This window comes from Ruditapes philippinarum, unplaced genomic scaffold, assembly GCF_026571515.1.
Source record: "Ruditapes philippinarum isolate M1 unplaced genomic scaffold, ASM2657151v2 ctg3186_1_1_1_1, whole genome shotgun sequence".
In the NCBI taxonomy this organism is placed as follows: domain Eukaryota; kingdom Metazoa; phylum Mollusca; class Bivalvia; order Venerida; family Veneridae; genus Ruditapes; species Ruditapes philippinarum.
The window spans coordinates 27,078-43,750 of record NW_026858102.1 but is presented as its reverse complement, the minus strand read 5'-3'; the positions used below and the strand labels follow the sequence as shown (position 1 = coordinate 43,750).

Here is a 16,673-nt window from a genome sequence, read left to right as displayed (position 1 = left end):
TTTCATATTTAAGTGTAACAGACATTTGAAGTACTTCGCTTAGTGATAATTGTACTTAACAAACAAATAACTTGAAAAAATTATACTAGATATTTGAGAAAGAATATTTAAATTCATTCAGTTGAACACATTTTTTTTTAAGTTTGAGGACTGACTTTACTATTGGATGCAGATCACAAAAGTCACATGATATGGGCATCGTGTTAGTTCGCATACATGCACGTTTCATATTATATGATAACCTATATTTAGGATTTAACTAAATAATTTCTTGTTTTAATAATATTTAAATCCTATAAAAATACTTTCAGCTGCAACAAAATACACGATATACGGTAAAATTTTCTTCCTGTAACTGTCCGAAAGTAGCTATCGTTCCCCTGGCAATCAAATATCTTAAAATTTAGGGTGACTAAAATTTTGCATAATGAGCGACGTACTAAATAATTTTCAGCGAGCATTTACCCGCCCCCCCCCCCCAACTCCGTCTATTCTCTTTGTCCCGGTCTCCCTCTATTTGACACCTTACGGAAAAGGAAGTCAATTTCGGTCATTATGATTGAAAAGTATTTCTGGCATACCGCAAATACAGCTTGTACTGTATTGTAACCGGGTTATCTGAAAAAACTCAAATACAATAAGTCAACACAGTGTATATTCAAATGTCATTCAGTTTAATTATTGTTTACTAGAATATGCATTTACAGTAAGTTCAACATTTATTTATAATCAAAGTTTCCAAGTTAAACAATTTAAAGAGTAAGTTATAACTGCGTACCAAAATTAATTAAGTGAGTGCCAAACTAACATTAAAAACGACACCGAAATTACCGCTAATAAAATGTTTTATCCACATTTTAGTAATTTAAGATCTTTATCAGGCGGAAAGTACTATTGTTGTTTTGTATGTTTACTATGTGACCGGACGAGCTGTCCACCTAATTGACCCACGGGTTTTAATTGAGGAAATGCGTACTATACGACAGTACTTCCGGTTTCGAAAAACATAATAGTCAACATATAAATAATGTCCTGTTCACCTGTATATCTATAATAACATCTGTAATCGTTCAAAAGAAATAAAGTAACTAAAATTTAGAACAAAAATTATTAGACTTTTGTATGTTTATTTTAGATATATATATACTGTTTACATGACATACTCGTGACGGGGGTAACCTAACTAGATATACTATAAGTTTTTAACATCTCAGTACTCAAGTACTAACACATTAGAGCCTGATTTGAAATAAGATAGCTACTCATTAAATTAAAATGAAAAACAATGTTCATTTATTCGTCTTCCCGGATAGAGCCACGGAAATGCATGTGCAAAAGTAAAAAACGATTATGAAACTAAAGCTGAAACGTTCTTGAAGTAAAGAAATGTTCACCTGACCACGGATTTATATTACATAAATCAGTGACCTGACGAGTGGTTGTGATAGATATGTTACATGTAACCCAAAATAAACTTAATGAATTATTCTTATATATGGCTCCTAGATCAGTTTTGGCAGATATCAGTGTGTCAAACTTAACTGGCTACCTGTGTAAAAACAACCTTACCCATGTTTTAAGAATTTATAGTAATAAGACTACGGCTTATATGAATAACACATTATCTCATGGCCGAGGAGGTCACATTTTGTTGTGCTTGCTAAATGATATTTCACGTATCTTGGAAATCTATGACTGTATGTCAGAAAGTTGGAAGTCATGTACGCAGCGAATAAAAAGACCTGATTATGTAAGAAAAGTAGGCATGTTACTGAAATTATGTATATATAGCTTCTGACTCACACAAGGTTCTGGTATCTAAAAAGATACAAAATTTTCATATAATTAGTCAGTATTTCACAAATGATTATTATCGATGTATATTTTCATATTTATTTCTGAAAATGTAGCTGTTAAATTAGAATAAAAAGCAAAATACGTACATCAATTATTTTTGAAAAGGGTTTACCGTTTTATAAAAAAATACAGGAAATCTTGCAGCACACCTTATAAATAAACGTTGCTGCGGTTTAAAGTCAAAGCAAGCTGAAAGTGCAAAAACAAAAAAGACCGTTATTTAATACAATCTAGTGTAGAAGTATAAAGTTGCAGTGTTTTTCTTCTTCTTCCATTGCTTTATTCCAGAAACGTTCAAACCATGTGTGGGCCGGAGTGTGGGAGAGTTGTTAAGCTTTATTATCTTACTAAATACAAAAAAGAAAGAAAGAAAGAAAGGAAAAACAAGAGCCGTCCGCAAGACTCCTCAGTGATAGACAGTATGACTCTGTTTAAAGGCAACACAGAGTTGTGCACGTGGGACTTGTGCCCACGGTGGGGCCACCATGTTAGATTATCACCGAGAACAAGTGTGTAAAGTTTCAACCCATTTCTTTCAGATACCAATTTGCAGGCAAACAATTAACCCGTATATAAACAAGTATACTTCCTGTTATAACAAAAAGGTTCAATTTAAAACAGATAGACTCCCAAGAGATGTACAGAGTTCGGAATTGAAACGTATTTGTAATTGCAAGACAGGATTCCCATTGCATTGTATTGGCTCGCAAGAGAGTGATTTCTTATATATAAAAGAATTTGGTGGGGGATTACAATAGCTCATTCTATTCTTCGAAAAGTCGAGCTAGTCCGGCTCAAAATGATTTATTCACAATGTCAACAAACAGATCTATATCATTAAACAATTAATAATTATTAAACATGTATATAAAAGTACTTTGATGCAAACTCTAGATAATCGATTTACTCCGGATTGTGTCCTCGTGAATGAAACAGGAAATAAACACAACCTGTTTCTTACTGATTTGTATTTGTAAAATTTGAATACACTAGCAAGGACAATATAAACTACTTAAGGTCCGGTTTCATACCATTTCTTTTCTTTTTTTCTCAACATTATTTTACAGCTACTTGGACTGATCAGTTGACGGAAATCTGGTAAGTTTAATTAAATATTATTTTATAATTAGAAAAGTATCTAAAATTAAAATTGAAAATGTTGAACTAGAAATTAACTATTAAACTAAAATGCTGTTAACTATTACTAATATGTGGGTTTATACGTGTTCGTATATTTTGAAATGTGTGTTTCGGGCGTACATGGCCGGGTTGGTTAATGCTGTTGACTTAAAACCACTAGCCTCTCACAGACGTGAGTTCGAACCAGTCAGGAACTTTGAATTCTTTTACGTGATAGCGTACGGAAGGTCAGTGGTTCTACTCAGGTGCTAGTTAGGGCCTGATATTAATAATTAGTAGAGCTAGAAAGCTGCCATATAACATTTACAGTGTTGGTGCGACGTAAAACCCAAGAAAATAAATAAATAAATAAATAAGTAAATGACTAATGATAATGAAAATTTAAAAAAGATGATAATAAAACATGGCATTATTTAACCATACACTTATTTCTTTCCTGACATTTGAATACTAGATACATTGCATATCTCTGTTAATTAAACATTACATTCAAATGTATGTTGTTCAACTATATCAGCAATTAGCCGAGAACATACAATATTGTCATACATTGCAGGTATTTTAGACGACGCGCATACACAATATGTTTCCTTTCGGCCTTTCGACTGTGTTACTGGTTGTTACACATATTTTCCTGGTGTTTGCCAACGTCAACATTAATGAAGGTAATGGCACATCCATTCAAACAACATCAACGTCAGGAAATATCACAACAATGCCCAGCAACATTACGACAACGCCGAGTAAATCGACATCACCTCTCAGTACTACAAACATGCCTAGCAACATAACGACAACGCCGAGTAAAACGACATCACCCCTCAGTACTACAACTCAGCCCAGCAACATTACGACAACGCCGAGTAAAATGACAACATCACCTCACCCCAATACTACAACCATGCCTAGCAACATAACGACAACAACGAGTAAAGTCACAACATCACATCACAATACTACAACCAAGCCAAGTACGCTAACAACAAACTCGAGTACAATCACGACACAGCCTAGCAACATTACCACCATATCAACTGGGCTGACAACACCAAAGACGCGAACCACAACGCCAACTAACACAACAACTGTAAAACCAACACACAAACCAACTGCGAAACCTCACCAAAGTCACAGAAAATTCGACGCATTGTCATTCGTTGGCGGTATCATTCTTGGCTTCGGTGTTGCCGCATTAATCATACTGTCAGTGTTCATCTGCTGCAAAAGGAAGAAAGGAGAATATGCGTCAATATAGTGTCAATGATGATAAAGAAATGTCCAGATAATTTCCACAAATATTTGTAAACAGAACGTGTACTCCTTCAGATTATTTTTATTGAGAGAATGTGATAATAAAGTATTTAAGTAAAATTGAACAACCGACAAAACAAGAGACTAATCAACATGTTCATGGGCACAAAACACTGTGGTCATAAAAGACCTCTGCAATTTTACACCTTAGCAAATGTAAAAATCCTCTACAGACTATCTGTTTAAACATCTACATATTATTATTACTAAGCATTATTACTAAGTATTTTCGAAACTTTCAATTTAAATAGAAATGATTAGATAAATTGTTATGTTGTTCAGTTTGACCTTAACATAACAAGTGGAAGTTTTCCTGACACGTGACGATATGAGCACGGGTGTTAGATGGTTGTATTGCCTTAAGTCTGTTATAAAAAGAATTCTGCAGAAACTGTGACATTGTATGTGAACAGTAAGGAATTTATCAGAATTCTATCGTAGAGAAGATTATTTCTTTATCACAAAAGTTAAATGGAAAAGAAATCTGTTTCATTATTTAATTTCCTGAAATGATCATGTTACATTAATTCGTTTACTCTTCTATTATTACCAAGCTATGCGTATTCGTTATTCAACTGCATGTTTAAGATTATGAAAATAAAGGAAACTAAAGCGACACGGGCCTTATTTCTTTACATAAAATCTACCTTATTTATTGCAAAAGATCGTTTGAATATAGTGTCATAGATCAGTATAGCAAACGTTTCTCTATAAAAATGTGTATTAGTCATGATAAGTAAATGTGAAAATATAGGCAAATATAAATTTGTCTCTATGTAATTTTCAGCACGTATAAATTTAACGTTCGACTGCTACAAAAGCACCATGATAAAAGGGAGCACCAGAGAGATATCGTCTAAGACCTCACAGTTTCTGCCCAAGACAGGAATACATTTTTCCTGCTTTAGATTAGTCACAAACGAGTTTTATAACGTGAAATTTATGATTATTAAGTGTATAAAGCTATATACGAGTATCTGCTGCAAAAATTATTGTTTCAATTTAAAAAAGAAAGTATACTTCCAAAATGCCTGTATGAACATGGTAGATAATTGCCTTAAAAGCGAATGACGCATGCACAAAATCATTGCTTAAGCGGATAAAACCCTACTTAAAATAGCAAATCATATTTTGTTCCGGAACATTTTATTCAGTTTACGTACAATTTTTAGTGTGTTAAATAACAGAGACATTCAATGTTACAACTTTTTCGGGAATCAACCATATAATAATGAAACCAAAATAATTTTTACTGTTAACAAAATGTATAAAAAATATTTCATAAGATATAGATTTATACCCTTTAATAAATGCTTATCAAGTGCAGCAAATAAAGCGGAAATATGAATAATTATTTGTCATTAAACTAAACAACATGTAAACAAAGTGGTATTTTACCTTTCATATAACATTCTAAATCACTATATCTATACTAATTGCCAAAAAGCAACAAAATCAAAAGATGGTCAGGGAATCTGACAATGAGTAACCTATTTGGAAACAAATGATAACACATTTTATAAATAAAAATAAAACCATTTAAGGCATATTAGGCCTTTGAACTACATATAAACGCAGGTGATGAAGTAGCATGCGAATGTTTACAAACTATATGTTGGTACTAAGGGTATTATGGATTGTTGCACTTAGTGACTGTTATTCGGCGACAGCACAACCCTTGGTGTAAACGGAAAATATGGTATATTCATATAACCCCATACTCAACCCGGTCATATAGTTTTGATCATTTATCATCATTTATCATTGTAAACTCAGGATTGCGCCCTTTTTGTCTATACATGTATGTAAATGTATTTCTTTTGGCACACGAACTCCGTGCCGCATTATAGCTATGCTGACATCAACGCCAAACTCATAGTGACTTGCTGGATGATCATCACGGAAGTTTTCACGAAAATGTAATGACAGTAAAAATGTTATATGAGCCGCGTCATGACAAAACCAACATAATGGGTTTGCGACCAGCATGGATCCAGACCAGCCTGCGCATCCGCGCAGTCTGATCAGGATCCATGCTGTTCGCTATCAGTTTCTCTACTTGTTATAGGGTCTGTAAGCGAACAGCATGGATCCTGATCAGACTGCGCGGATGCGCAGGCTGGTCTGGATCCATGCTGGTCGCAAACCCATTATGTTGGTTTTGTCATGACGCGGCTCATATATTGATCTATATACCAAATTGGTAATGAAATTTGCTAACGTATCTGTTCATATCAGCAATCGTTATCATATGATGATAAAATAAAACCACCGATAATATTTGAGTTGCTAGTTAAACTATTAAACATACGTGGTTAAAAAATATTTTGTAGACTACATTGTAAGTTATAGTGACACATCAAATGTATTATACGTAGAATATATAGAACTTCCAATTATTCGATATGAAACAAGCAATATACCTACTCTTTATCTTCGGATACCTTTTAGGTAAGTACATTTTACATATATATCTATATACAATATATATCTAGTTTATTTGTCCTTGTTTATTATAGCAATACAGGGTTATTTGTTCTTACATTATATAGAAGTTGTAAATCATTTAAAATAACGAACTATAGAAATGTCAGCGATGTGCCAAGTATACGATGCATTGCTCCACTAAAAAATCTGGTATCAATCTCATATTTGAACTTAATATATCAACTAAAAACTATTTTTCCCGAAAAATGTATTAATAGAAACGTAACCGAAATGGATATCAAATATTATTCATCGATACCGTTTCATGTGTCGTTTTGTTTTAAAAGAATGCAATAAAATACTGTTTAAACTACAAAATACAAATTGAATTTACACTATATTGCTTATTGAACCACTGATCATTGGGTAAAGAATGAAATAGCTAAGAAAAGGTATGTTTTGCCTGATAATAATACAATTCAACAATGAAATTTTCGACTTGTTGGTTTAAAACAACATGGAAATGGCAAAAAATAACAAAATGAAACTTGGTCCTGTTCGGTGCTTATCTGGTGGTCTCGTGACGCTGGATATTTTGGTTACGTTCCGGTTGTTCTCTAGTCAAAATATATTGACGTGCCAAAGCAAGATTCTAAAATATGTTTGCTAATGGGTCAGAATCTAGAACGGAGATATTGCACAAACACAAAATAGCACAATATCACATCGCGCTGTAAAATTAGTTGGACTAGTTACTCGCCTTTACTTATCTTTACTGTCATATTGTATTTATATCCTTTGTATTTTAAAGCTGTGCCAACTAATGCTGGGAATACAACAGTCATTACGACTTCGTTAAAGCCGGCAAAAACATCGATAGATACACTGCCAACACCACACCAACCCAGCATTTCAACGTCTGCCCCATCATCCCAAGAAACAACAGAATCTTCAAATACAGGCGAAACATCACGACCTTCTATACCGACAACAAGCTCACAACAGAATTCATCATTTTCATCACAAGCACCTGAACCTGAAAGTTCTTCTATTGTGACAACAAATGTTACTATTATTTCTGAAAGTACACCCAACTCTTTAGAAACATCTGTTTCATCATATACATCAAGTTCTTCTAAATTAAGTTCTACAAAACCAAGTTCTACGAAACCAAGTTCTACGAAACCAAGTTCTACGAAACTAAGTTCTACGAAACCAAGTTCTAAAATGAGTACTGTAACTTCAAAGACTACAACTGCTTCACATATGAATGAAAATAAGCACGCATTTGACGCAGGGTCTTTCATTGGCGGTGTTGGTATAGGAATGGTGGTATTATTTATAGGATTTTGTGGTTATAGATATGTACGAAATACAAGAAATCATAATAGACGACTTGGCAGATATGGACAACTACACTGAAACAATCAAGAAAGAATGTCATATTTGATAGAATTTAATGTAAAAAGATAGCATTTGAACCGTCGGTAGCACGACAAACATTTAATGAGAAAAAAAATTATACGCAACAAAAAAATAAATGTGTAACCAATACAAAAATACAATACACAATCCGAAAACGATGCGTTATCACAAATCATAATTTAACCCACATACTCCTAAAACAAATTATACAAGGTAAAACCTCGGATCATGATATACATATCAATAATATGGTATTTAAATGGAAGGGAAAAGAGAATCACAGAGCACCATACAAACCACTATTCAATTCATACTGTGTATTGTGTATACAGATTTAATTTTATCACGTGATATTATCTAAAACGCAAACCAATTCCCTACCTAATGTTCCTTTATAAAGCAACCCAAGTATTGGTCCACAAGAAGTGTCGTCAAAACTTTGTAATATGTTAACTTTTTAGAAATATTTCCCGTGAAATCCATTATACTGGTAAATAAAAAAAGGAATAAAGACAACAAAAAAAAGGGCAACGTTCACAGGAGCAGCCCCCCCCCCCCCCCGACACACCAATGTTAAGGAACCCCCGAAGGCACCAAACAGAAAAAAAAACCTCGTAAAAGGCATTCAACCAATAGGCTTTGTCAACTTATGTTAAATATTTTTGGTGATATTTTCTTTTTATTTGGTATAACATAAATCCGGAATATTTTCCTTAGCCAGCCTAACAAAACTGTAATGATTATTTCACAAACCATAAATAGAAGTGTTGAGATGGAAGCAAGTTAATTTGATGCGTACGGATTATCTAAAGATTACGACTGCTTTTTTCACTATATGTTATGAACTATCGTCAAAACCGCTTTGTCGACAACCATGACCATGTGTTTCACTTACAGCAATGACCAGTATATTTCAAGTTAAATAATCAAATATTGTTTTTCATATATTCCCGATGAAGAATTTATGACCCTACATGTCTGGTTTGAAATTTAATTGACTGGGTATTTTAGACAAAGATATTGTTTGCTCCGTAAATTGGTCACGGAAATAAAAAATAAGGGGTCTTTTGCCATCTAAAATTAATCTTATGTGAAGTTTTTAAAGACTTCGAAACTAGTTTGAAAGTACCTTTTTGTACATACTTTGTTCTTTTGTTTATACACTCATTATTTCTTTAACGGCACATTAACAATAGTTTCATTTCTATAACGGCACATTAACATTTTTTCTATACTTTCAGAAATGCGAGGAACTAACCCAAAATGAATTTGTTTTAAAATAATACATTTACTAGTAAAATAAAATATTACTCCTAAATATTTTTAAAAATTTGTCCGAACCTTTTGAAAAACCGTGTAGGGAGAAAAATTGTCATGCTTTTGTTTATTACTTTCCCTTGGCAAACCAATCACTTTGTTTAATTGCCATAAAGCTAAAAGGGCGAAATCTGTAACAGTCCTTGTTTTTTTTAAGGTTTATTAAACCACCTTCCCCCAAATAAAAACTGATATTTGTACACAACTGCTATGAAAACAGTTTAGAAATTTTATCAAAGTTTGCAGAAATTTGGAACCTTTCTTTTAAAAAAGGGCCGGGTTAAACGTTTATTTGAAAGGGCCTTAAATGGGATTTTGGATAGGAAGGGGCCCAATTTTTAAATGTAAAATTTTCCGGTATTTCCCCCATTTTTTTAAACGGCAAAAGAAAGGAAAGCAAAAATTTTAACCGGAAAATTTCGTTAAATATTGGTTTAATTTTTGGGGGTTTTTTTTCCCAAGGAAAAAAAACAAATTTTAACTTTTTAAAAAAAGAGAAAAAAAAACGGGGAAAACTGAAAAACTAGGGGAAAATTTTAAAAATAAATAAAATTTTTCATATTTCATTTTAGCCCCCTTTAATTTTTTTAATGTTTTTTGAAAAAGGTAATTTAATTAATTGTTTTATTCAAAGTGGAAATTTTACTCGTTTTTTTGGGAAAAAAGAAATAAAAAAGGTTATACAAATTTAAGGGGAAAAGAAAATGAATTTGTATATTAGATTTCTTCATTTTTTTCATTTTGCTTTTCATATTGGAAAAAAGGGCGTTTTTTTAGTTTCCTTGTACAAAAGGAAAAAATCAAAAACCCGGGAATCTGTTAAACTGGGGGTAGCCCCCTTAAAAATAATTTTGCCCTGTTTTGGTGCTTTTCTTTTCTTACCCACACACTTGACTTGGGTACATACCAAATGAACTTAAATCGTTGTACCTTGAAAGCACTAATGGTAGATTTGGATCGGAATGAGATTTTGTAATGATCAAATGTGCCCGATATTTCCCGCCAGTTTTGTTGACAGACAGAAGCATAAGGTATAGCTTACTACTGATTTTAACGCGTCCTGATAAATTGCAAGAATGTCAATATGGTGTATCTCGTTCGTGATTTCCAGCCCTACAAATTACATACAAGATGATTAAAAATCTGTTCAAACTGTACTGATCGATAATATTTAAAACATAAATCAAAATTCATACTCATGTGATGCCCCCGATAATTTTTTTCAATAGTTTTGAAATAAGGTATTATTATGTATTATTTCTGAGTAGGTACACATTAGCTCAGTTTTCATTGGATAAAAAGTAAATATAAAAAGTATACGAACAAGAAAGAAAAATCGATTTCGACTTGCAATTGCTTGAATAATATTCTAAAGCCTGTGGAATTGTAAATATTTTTTTGTGGACGTCATTAACATTATTTGTTTTTGATTAAACTATATGTTTTTCATGCAGTTCCATTCTCCTTTATGGATTCTTTAAATCTAAATATTCAATGGTTATTTAATTTACACTTTTATAAATGGGGTTCTCATCGAAACAGGAAACATTTTACCGGTAGCAAATATCACTATTCCTCGAATTCAAATGTATCCCAAATACATCCGAGTAACGCTATTCAAAATGTTGAATACATTTAAAAGTTTAAAGAGTGCTCTATTGAGAATAGGCGTATTATGCCATGTTAAAATTCGAAAATGATTGGTTTTAACTTAAAAGAGGAACAGATTATTTAAAAGTAAACAGATGGTTCTTGTGTTTTAGAATTTTTGCCATCCGAAGTAAAATAAATATTCAGGACGAAAAAAAAGTTTCGTCAATGGTAAATTTTGCCTTGTTTTGCCTTTATTTTAGTCAGTTTTTGTTCTTCAATATAAAATTTTGCCAGGTTTATTCACTTTCTTGATTGATAAGGTCCCAGAAAATATAACTCCCCTCGATACCCATCGGTTATAACAAAGACTAGATCCTGCTACTTTAATGCAGGGGTTGTGTCATAAATTGACACAATCCCAGCATTAAAGTAACTTTGTTTACAAGAATTCACTTCTACATTTGAAGAAATTAAATAATAACTGTAAAGGACATCTTTCCAAAAAGGATTTCAATCTTGATGTAATTGTATTCTTGTACCATACTTATAGATATTATTTTAAAAAAGGGCATGCACTTTTAACAATATGTAAAAAATTACAATAAAAGATCCTGTATGTTTTGTGATTGATATTGTTATTGTGTGTATACCACACTTGTAAAACAGTATATATGTATACAATTATGCAAATAAAACAATTTTCAAACATCGAAGAATATGTAAAATGTGTACTGCAAATATTTATGCACATTAAATTTCATCAATAAATTACATGCATTCATTTCGTATTGGAAAATTTGACTTAGAATTTATAGAAAATAAATTTCTAATTACTTCCCTTTATTTACATGAAAAAGTTAAATTGGGTAATATCTTTATAAATAATGCTTATTGGAACTAACAATATTGACGAATCTTAATTTGAGCATCATATTTATGAAATAAAACCATGAAAAAAATGTGTTACATGATCTTAACAGTCAACAGTCAACAGTCTTCTTAACCATGTTGCTGTTTAACTAAACAAAAAACATCAACCATCTTAAGCCCTCCAAACTTGGTTTAATATTTCTTTTAAACTTATCTCTATATTCACTCCACAGAAAATCGAGAAAAAAAATTGCTGGATAATATTTACTTTTGCTAATGATGGGTTAAGAATACACAAAATCAAATGATTTAATTTTGACAAAGCAAGGGTTTTAATATATAAATAAAACCAGAACATGACCAATAAAGTTTGCTCTCAGCTGACAGATTCTCAGTACTTTCAATATCTCTCAATATTTTGGGATATTTTTGCAGTGGAAAATTTTCTCCAATGTCACCATCTTTATGGAGTGACAGAAAAAATAACTTAATCAAAGATTGAAATAAGTGTAAATGATAATATCAGTACTTCAATATCTTTTACCAAACTAAACGTACTACTATCCCAGGGTTGGGTTAGCATGTTATGTTGAACAGTTATCATTATAACACACATTAATATCCTTTATTATTAAGTTGATTCCCCGGATCCGATGTTTTATTCGGCTGCAAAGCATACTTTGAATAAGACGCATGATATACAGAGAATGACCTTTTTTATTTTTTTCATGGGAACGATTTTTCGGGGAAAATTAATTTGGGTTTTTGAAATTTATTTTTTTTTAGGGTTTCAAAAAAAAAAAAAAAAATTTTTTTCAAATTTTTTTTTTTAAAAAAATTTTTACCCAAAAATTTTAAAAAAATTTTTTTTTTTTAAAAAATTTTTTGAGCAAAATTTTTAAAATTTTTTTTTTAAAAAATTTTTCTTTTTTTTAAAAAAAAGGTTTTCAAGCAATTTTTTTCCCCCTTTTTTTCAAGTTGAAATTTTTTTTTTTTACAAAATTGAAAATTTTTTTCAAAAATGTGACAAAATAGAGCGTTTTTTTTTTTTTTACAAAAAAAAAAAAAAAAAAATTTTTTTCTTTTGTTTTTTTTATTTTAGCCTCCTGTGACCTAGTTTTTCATCCGACATATTTCACCCCTATTCAAACTCACTCGACTATTAACAAGACAAGCATCCTGTCAAAGTTTGATGATGATTGAGGCAAAAAGGTGACCGCTAAGGTAAACGAACAAGTGTTGACGGACAACGGGCACTCAATGATCCTAACAGCTCACCCTGAGCTAATAAAAAGCATCACATTCATCAGCTGTACACTTCAGGACCAAAATAAGATATCTTGCTTTGTTGCAAAACATTTTTATTTACATTTTCCACAAATGGAAAGACAATCTTATCTTCTTGTAAAGGGGTTATAAACAGAACACAAATCAAAACACCATAGAATAAATAATTAATTAATATATACATTTGAAGCATAAAGAGACACAATTATTTCTTAATTTATGTCAACGATCAATATGCATTATTAATATATTATACCGGTAGTTCATGTTCCAAAATTGTTCCTTGTAATACGAATTACCATTGAAACTTGGATATCAAAACAACAACAACAACAACAGCAACAACAAATAATAAAAAAAACAGCTGAAGATTCATTGAAACAAAACGGAATTACTGACAAATATGAAATCGTTTTCATTTTCATGAAATCTGTCTTTTTTTTCTAATACTGTTATTACCGCGAACATCGTCTTATTGTGTTATCATACAAGGCGTTTATATATCCGATATAAATGCAATATATGTATGCGTATTACCCGTATAATCCCTGGTTGGCATACCATGACGTGTCCTGACGGTTTTCTATTATGTCATCCTCGAAATATGGACTTCTATACATCAATTTTCGTATCCGTATCATTTTATTTGAATGCGTGGTCAAGTGCATCCACACTGGGCGTTCATGATGTGTAAGATGTACTTCAGACATGTCTACAGCAGGGTAAGGTATTAAGTTTGATCGAGCATATACAGTTTTATTGTTACTCCAGTAAAGGTTCACTGCAGCATAAAGACAATATACCATCGTATAATTCCCGTTGCTATACAAACATTTTGACTTAATACGTATAGGGGAACCAGCCATGATCGAAGCTTTCAATCTTTGCGGTGATTTACTGTCTACATGATGGACATCAGTCCAAATTGCCTTGTCAGTAAACCATGATACTGCGATTGAGTCCACGGAGTGATTTGTGACATTGCCTGTGAGATAATCCATTACGACTTGTTCGAATCGTCCGGAGGAGGACACCAAATACCAATAAACAGAAGACTGATTTGTGCCAAATGTCGTTGTCGATATGCTGAAAACAATGCAATTACATCTTTTTTGTCAACGAAAACAATGTCTGGTTCTCTATATTTGCCACTAAAATAAATTTTCACATTATGCCTTGCAAAATTTTTGTCCTTAAATGATCAAAGTTCCCGAATTCTACATCTCCCGAAAGGGTTGTTACAAATGCCTCTTCCCAGTTTTCATTTATAAACATATTTTGGTGCACTCTATGTTCACTGTATGTACATGGTATATGTCTATTTATTGAACATCTCAGTTCATTAACAGCATGTGAGAAGTAATATTTAGAACTTTTCCAAGCAAAATCTTTGTCAAGTTCAAATTCTCCATTTATACAAGTTGATGATATCTCTCCATAGGCATTGACCTCAATATAGTTTTCAGCTACGTCCAGGAATGTTTGATAATTTACTTTCGCAAAAAGAGCATTGAATTGTAAAACAGTGATTGAAGGTACGTGCCGATCGTGAAATCTCATGTGCGGCTTACTAGTTTCATTTAACATTTCTCGTTGGCAGACATTGTCTAACACAAACCAATCTATATTCTTTATATCCTTCAGTTCCGGTAAAGATTCACTTTCTGTGTTGTTCATGACAAATTTAACAGTATAAACCCGACCATTGGTACACATAAAATACGATGTCCATTTTCCCACGAAAGTAAGATACATCATTGATTGGGCACATATCACTTGATCATTGCTAAGCACAGTGTTGATCTCAAAGGCAAGTATAATATCGCCTCGTTTTGCAATAACTTTTAATTTTGCCCCGTTTAAAACTCTTGTCTTTAAGCTTTCAAAATTTCCAAATAAAATGTATCCATTGTTGTCGACAGTAAGAAGGTGTTGCCACGTCCCTGAAAGGAAAATTAAGGACTTAACCTTTCACTACGAAGTTATTGATAGTGTGTTGCAGAGAATATAACTGAAATTGGATGATTGTTTTAACCGTCAATGAGTTCTAGATTTTTACTCCTCAAGTTTACTTTAACATGATAAAGATATATCAAAAAGAACAAATTTGGTTTACAAAATCATTTTGAATACCCATGAAATGGTTTGATTAACTGTCTTTTTAGTATCAGAATGAATTAGCCAATAGAAAAATAACATGTTTTACTTGGGTGAGAAGTAGTTTGAATAAAAGTTGATAATTTCTAGTACATACCGCATGATTTTTGTAACTGGCTTATCACCTGAAATATTATAAACATAATTGAGCCGCGTCACGACAAAACCAACATAATGAGTTTGCGACCAGCATGGATCCAGACCAGCCTGCGCATCCGCGCAGTCTGATCAGGATCCATGCTGTTCGCTAACCAACTCTATTACAAGTAGAGAAACCGACAGCGAACTGAATGGATCCTGATCAGACTGCGCGGATGCGCAGGCTCGTCTGGATCCATGCTTGTCGCAAACCCATTATGTTGGTTTTGTTTTGGCGCGGCTCATATCTTGAGATACGAGAAGTTGAACATTTTTACTGATCTGCCAGGTTACACGGGAGGGTAAAAATCACTATTATTCAGTGCAAATCATAACTTAATCATTTATTTAGCATAAAAAACATAAATATAAATAAAGTTAATACATATTCAGTAATATATGAAAATTGTTAAACGTGTTACATATTGTTTAAGTTTTAACAATGGCTACAAATTAAGTTCTTTACGACTTTTGGTTAACATCTAATATTCAAATTTAAACGGTACACTCTCTACAGAAATGTGGCTTATGTTACTGTTTCTTTATGTTATGATATACCAATTACATTTTATTTCATGATCTATATATTAATGACTTGTATAAGCATTAAGCAATATTAATTTTGTTGCAATTGTTTACTCTTTCTTGCAAAGCAATGTTAAGTCTGTTATGTTTAAGGAGTTTTTGTAACTCATACCTCAAACCCAGTACCGGATATTTCTTGAGCTTCAGTGGAAACATTTTGAATCTTCTTCAATCCACATAACTTTTCGATTTCATTGTAAATAAGTACATCACACGTGTCATCTTCTTTACACTTCCTCGCACAAGATAATATATTGTTTTCAACCCCATTACTTATGTTACCTACGTCCATATTATTTACTGAAATACTCCTTAGAGCTAAAAAATTAGCAGTAGAAATAAAGTTGTGCCCAAAGATGAAACAAATTAAAATATTCATATTTGCTATTTTGTTGAATGTCAGAAACACTATGCAGCAAAACCATTAATGTGTGCTTTATATACGAAGAGGGAATGGATTTAGTTCTGAAATTTAAAGCATTACAATTTCTGACAGGCTCACAAAAGGATTAGACAGCTTAAAAGCTACGGTCTCTTTATATTATGCCGCAGCACAACAGAATGCA

General features: G+C 32.2%; 3 protein-coding genes across 3 annotated transcripts; 2 read left to right on the top strand and 1 right to left on the bottom strand.

Moving 5' to 3' along the window:
* The first annotated feature begins 2,798 nt into the window (after positions 1–2,798).
* LOC132752100 (integumentary mucin C.1-like) lies at positions 2,799–4,924 on the top strand. Its single transcript, XM_060742375.1, has 2 exons — positions 2,799–2,955; positions 3,554–4,924. The coding sequence occupies exon 2, from the start codon at positions 3,581–3,583 to the stop codon at positions 4,250–4,252; it is 672 nt and encodes a 223-aa protein (XP_060598358.1). The 5' UTR covers positions 2,799–2,955; positions 3,554–3,580; the 3' UTR covers positions 4,253–4,924.
* Positions 4,925–6,574: 1,650 nt separating this feature from the next.
* Positions 6,575–8,318, top strand: LOC132752109 (salivary glue protein Sgs-3-like). Its single transcript, XM_060742390.1, has 2 exons — positions 6,575–6,759; positions 7,547–8,318. Exons 1-2 carry the CDS (start codon positions 6,714–6,716, stop codon positions 8,155–8,157), a joined length of 657 nt encoding a protein of 218 aa, XP_060598373.1. The 5' UTR covers positions 6,575–6,713; the 3' UTR covers positions 8,158–8,318.
* A 6,073-nt stretch (positions 8,319–14,391) lies between these two features.
* On the bottom strand, positions 14,392–15,604 carry LOC132752096 (uncharacterized). The gene is made up of 2 exons (XM_060742372.1): positions 15,482–15,604; positions 14,392–15,170 (listed from the first exon to the last, which is right to left on the bottom strand). Exons 1-2 carry the CDS (start codon positions 15,525–15,527, stop codon positions 14,392–14,394), a joined length of 825 nt encoding a protein of 274 aa, XP_060598355.1. The 5' UTR covers positions 15,528–15,604.
* Positions 15,605–16,673: the final 1,069 nt, after the last annotated feature.

Bases quoted from the DNA above. Each gene is read 5' to 3' on its own strand.
- LOC132752100 (XM_060742375.1), top strand. From the start codon at position 3,581: ATGTTTCCTTTCGGCCTTTCGACTGTGTTACTGGTTGTTACACATATT.
- LOC132752109 (XM_060742390.1), top strand. From the start codon at position 6,714: ATGAAACAAGCAATATACCTACTCTTTATCTTCGGATACCTTTTAG. The intron at 6,760-7,546 runs GTAAGTACATTT...TGTATTTTAAAG, and splicing joins TATCTTCGGATACCTTTTAG to CTGTGCCAACTAATGCTGGG.
- LOC132752096 (XM_060742372.1), bottom strand. From the start codon at position 15,527: ATGTTTATAATATTTCAGGTGATAAGCCAGTTACAAAAATCATGCG. The intron at 15,171-15,481 runs GTATGTACTAGA...TTTTCCTTTCAG, and splicing joins CCAGTTACAAAAATCATGCG to GGACGTGGCAACACCTTCTT.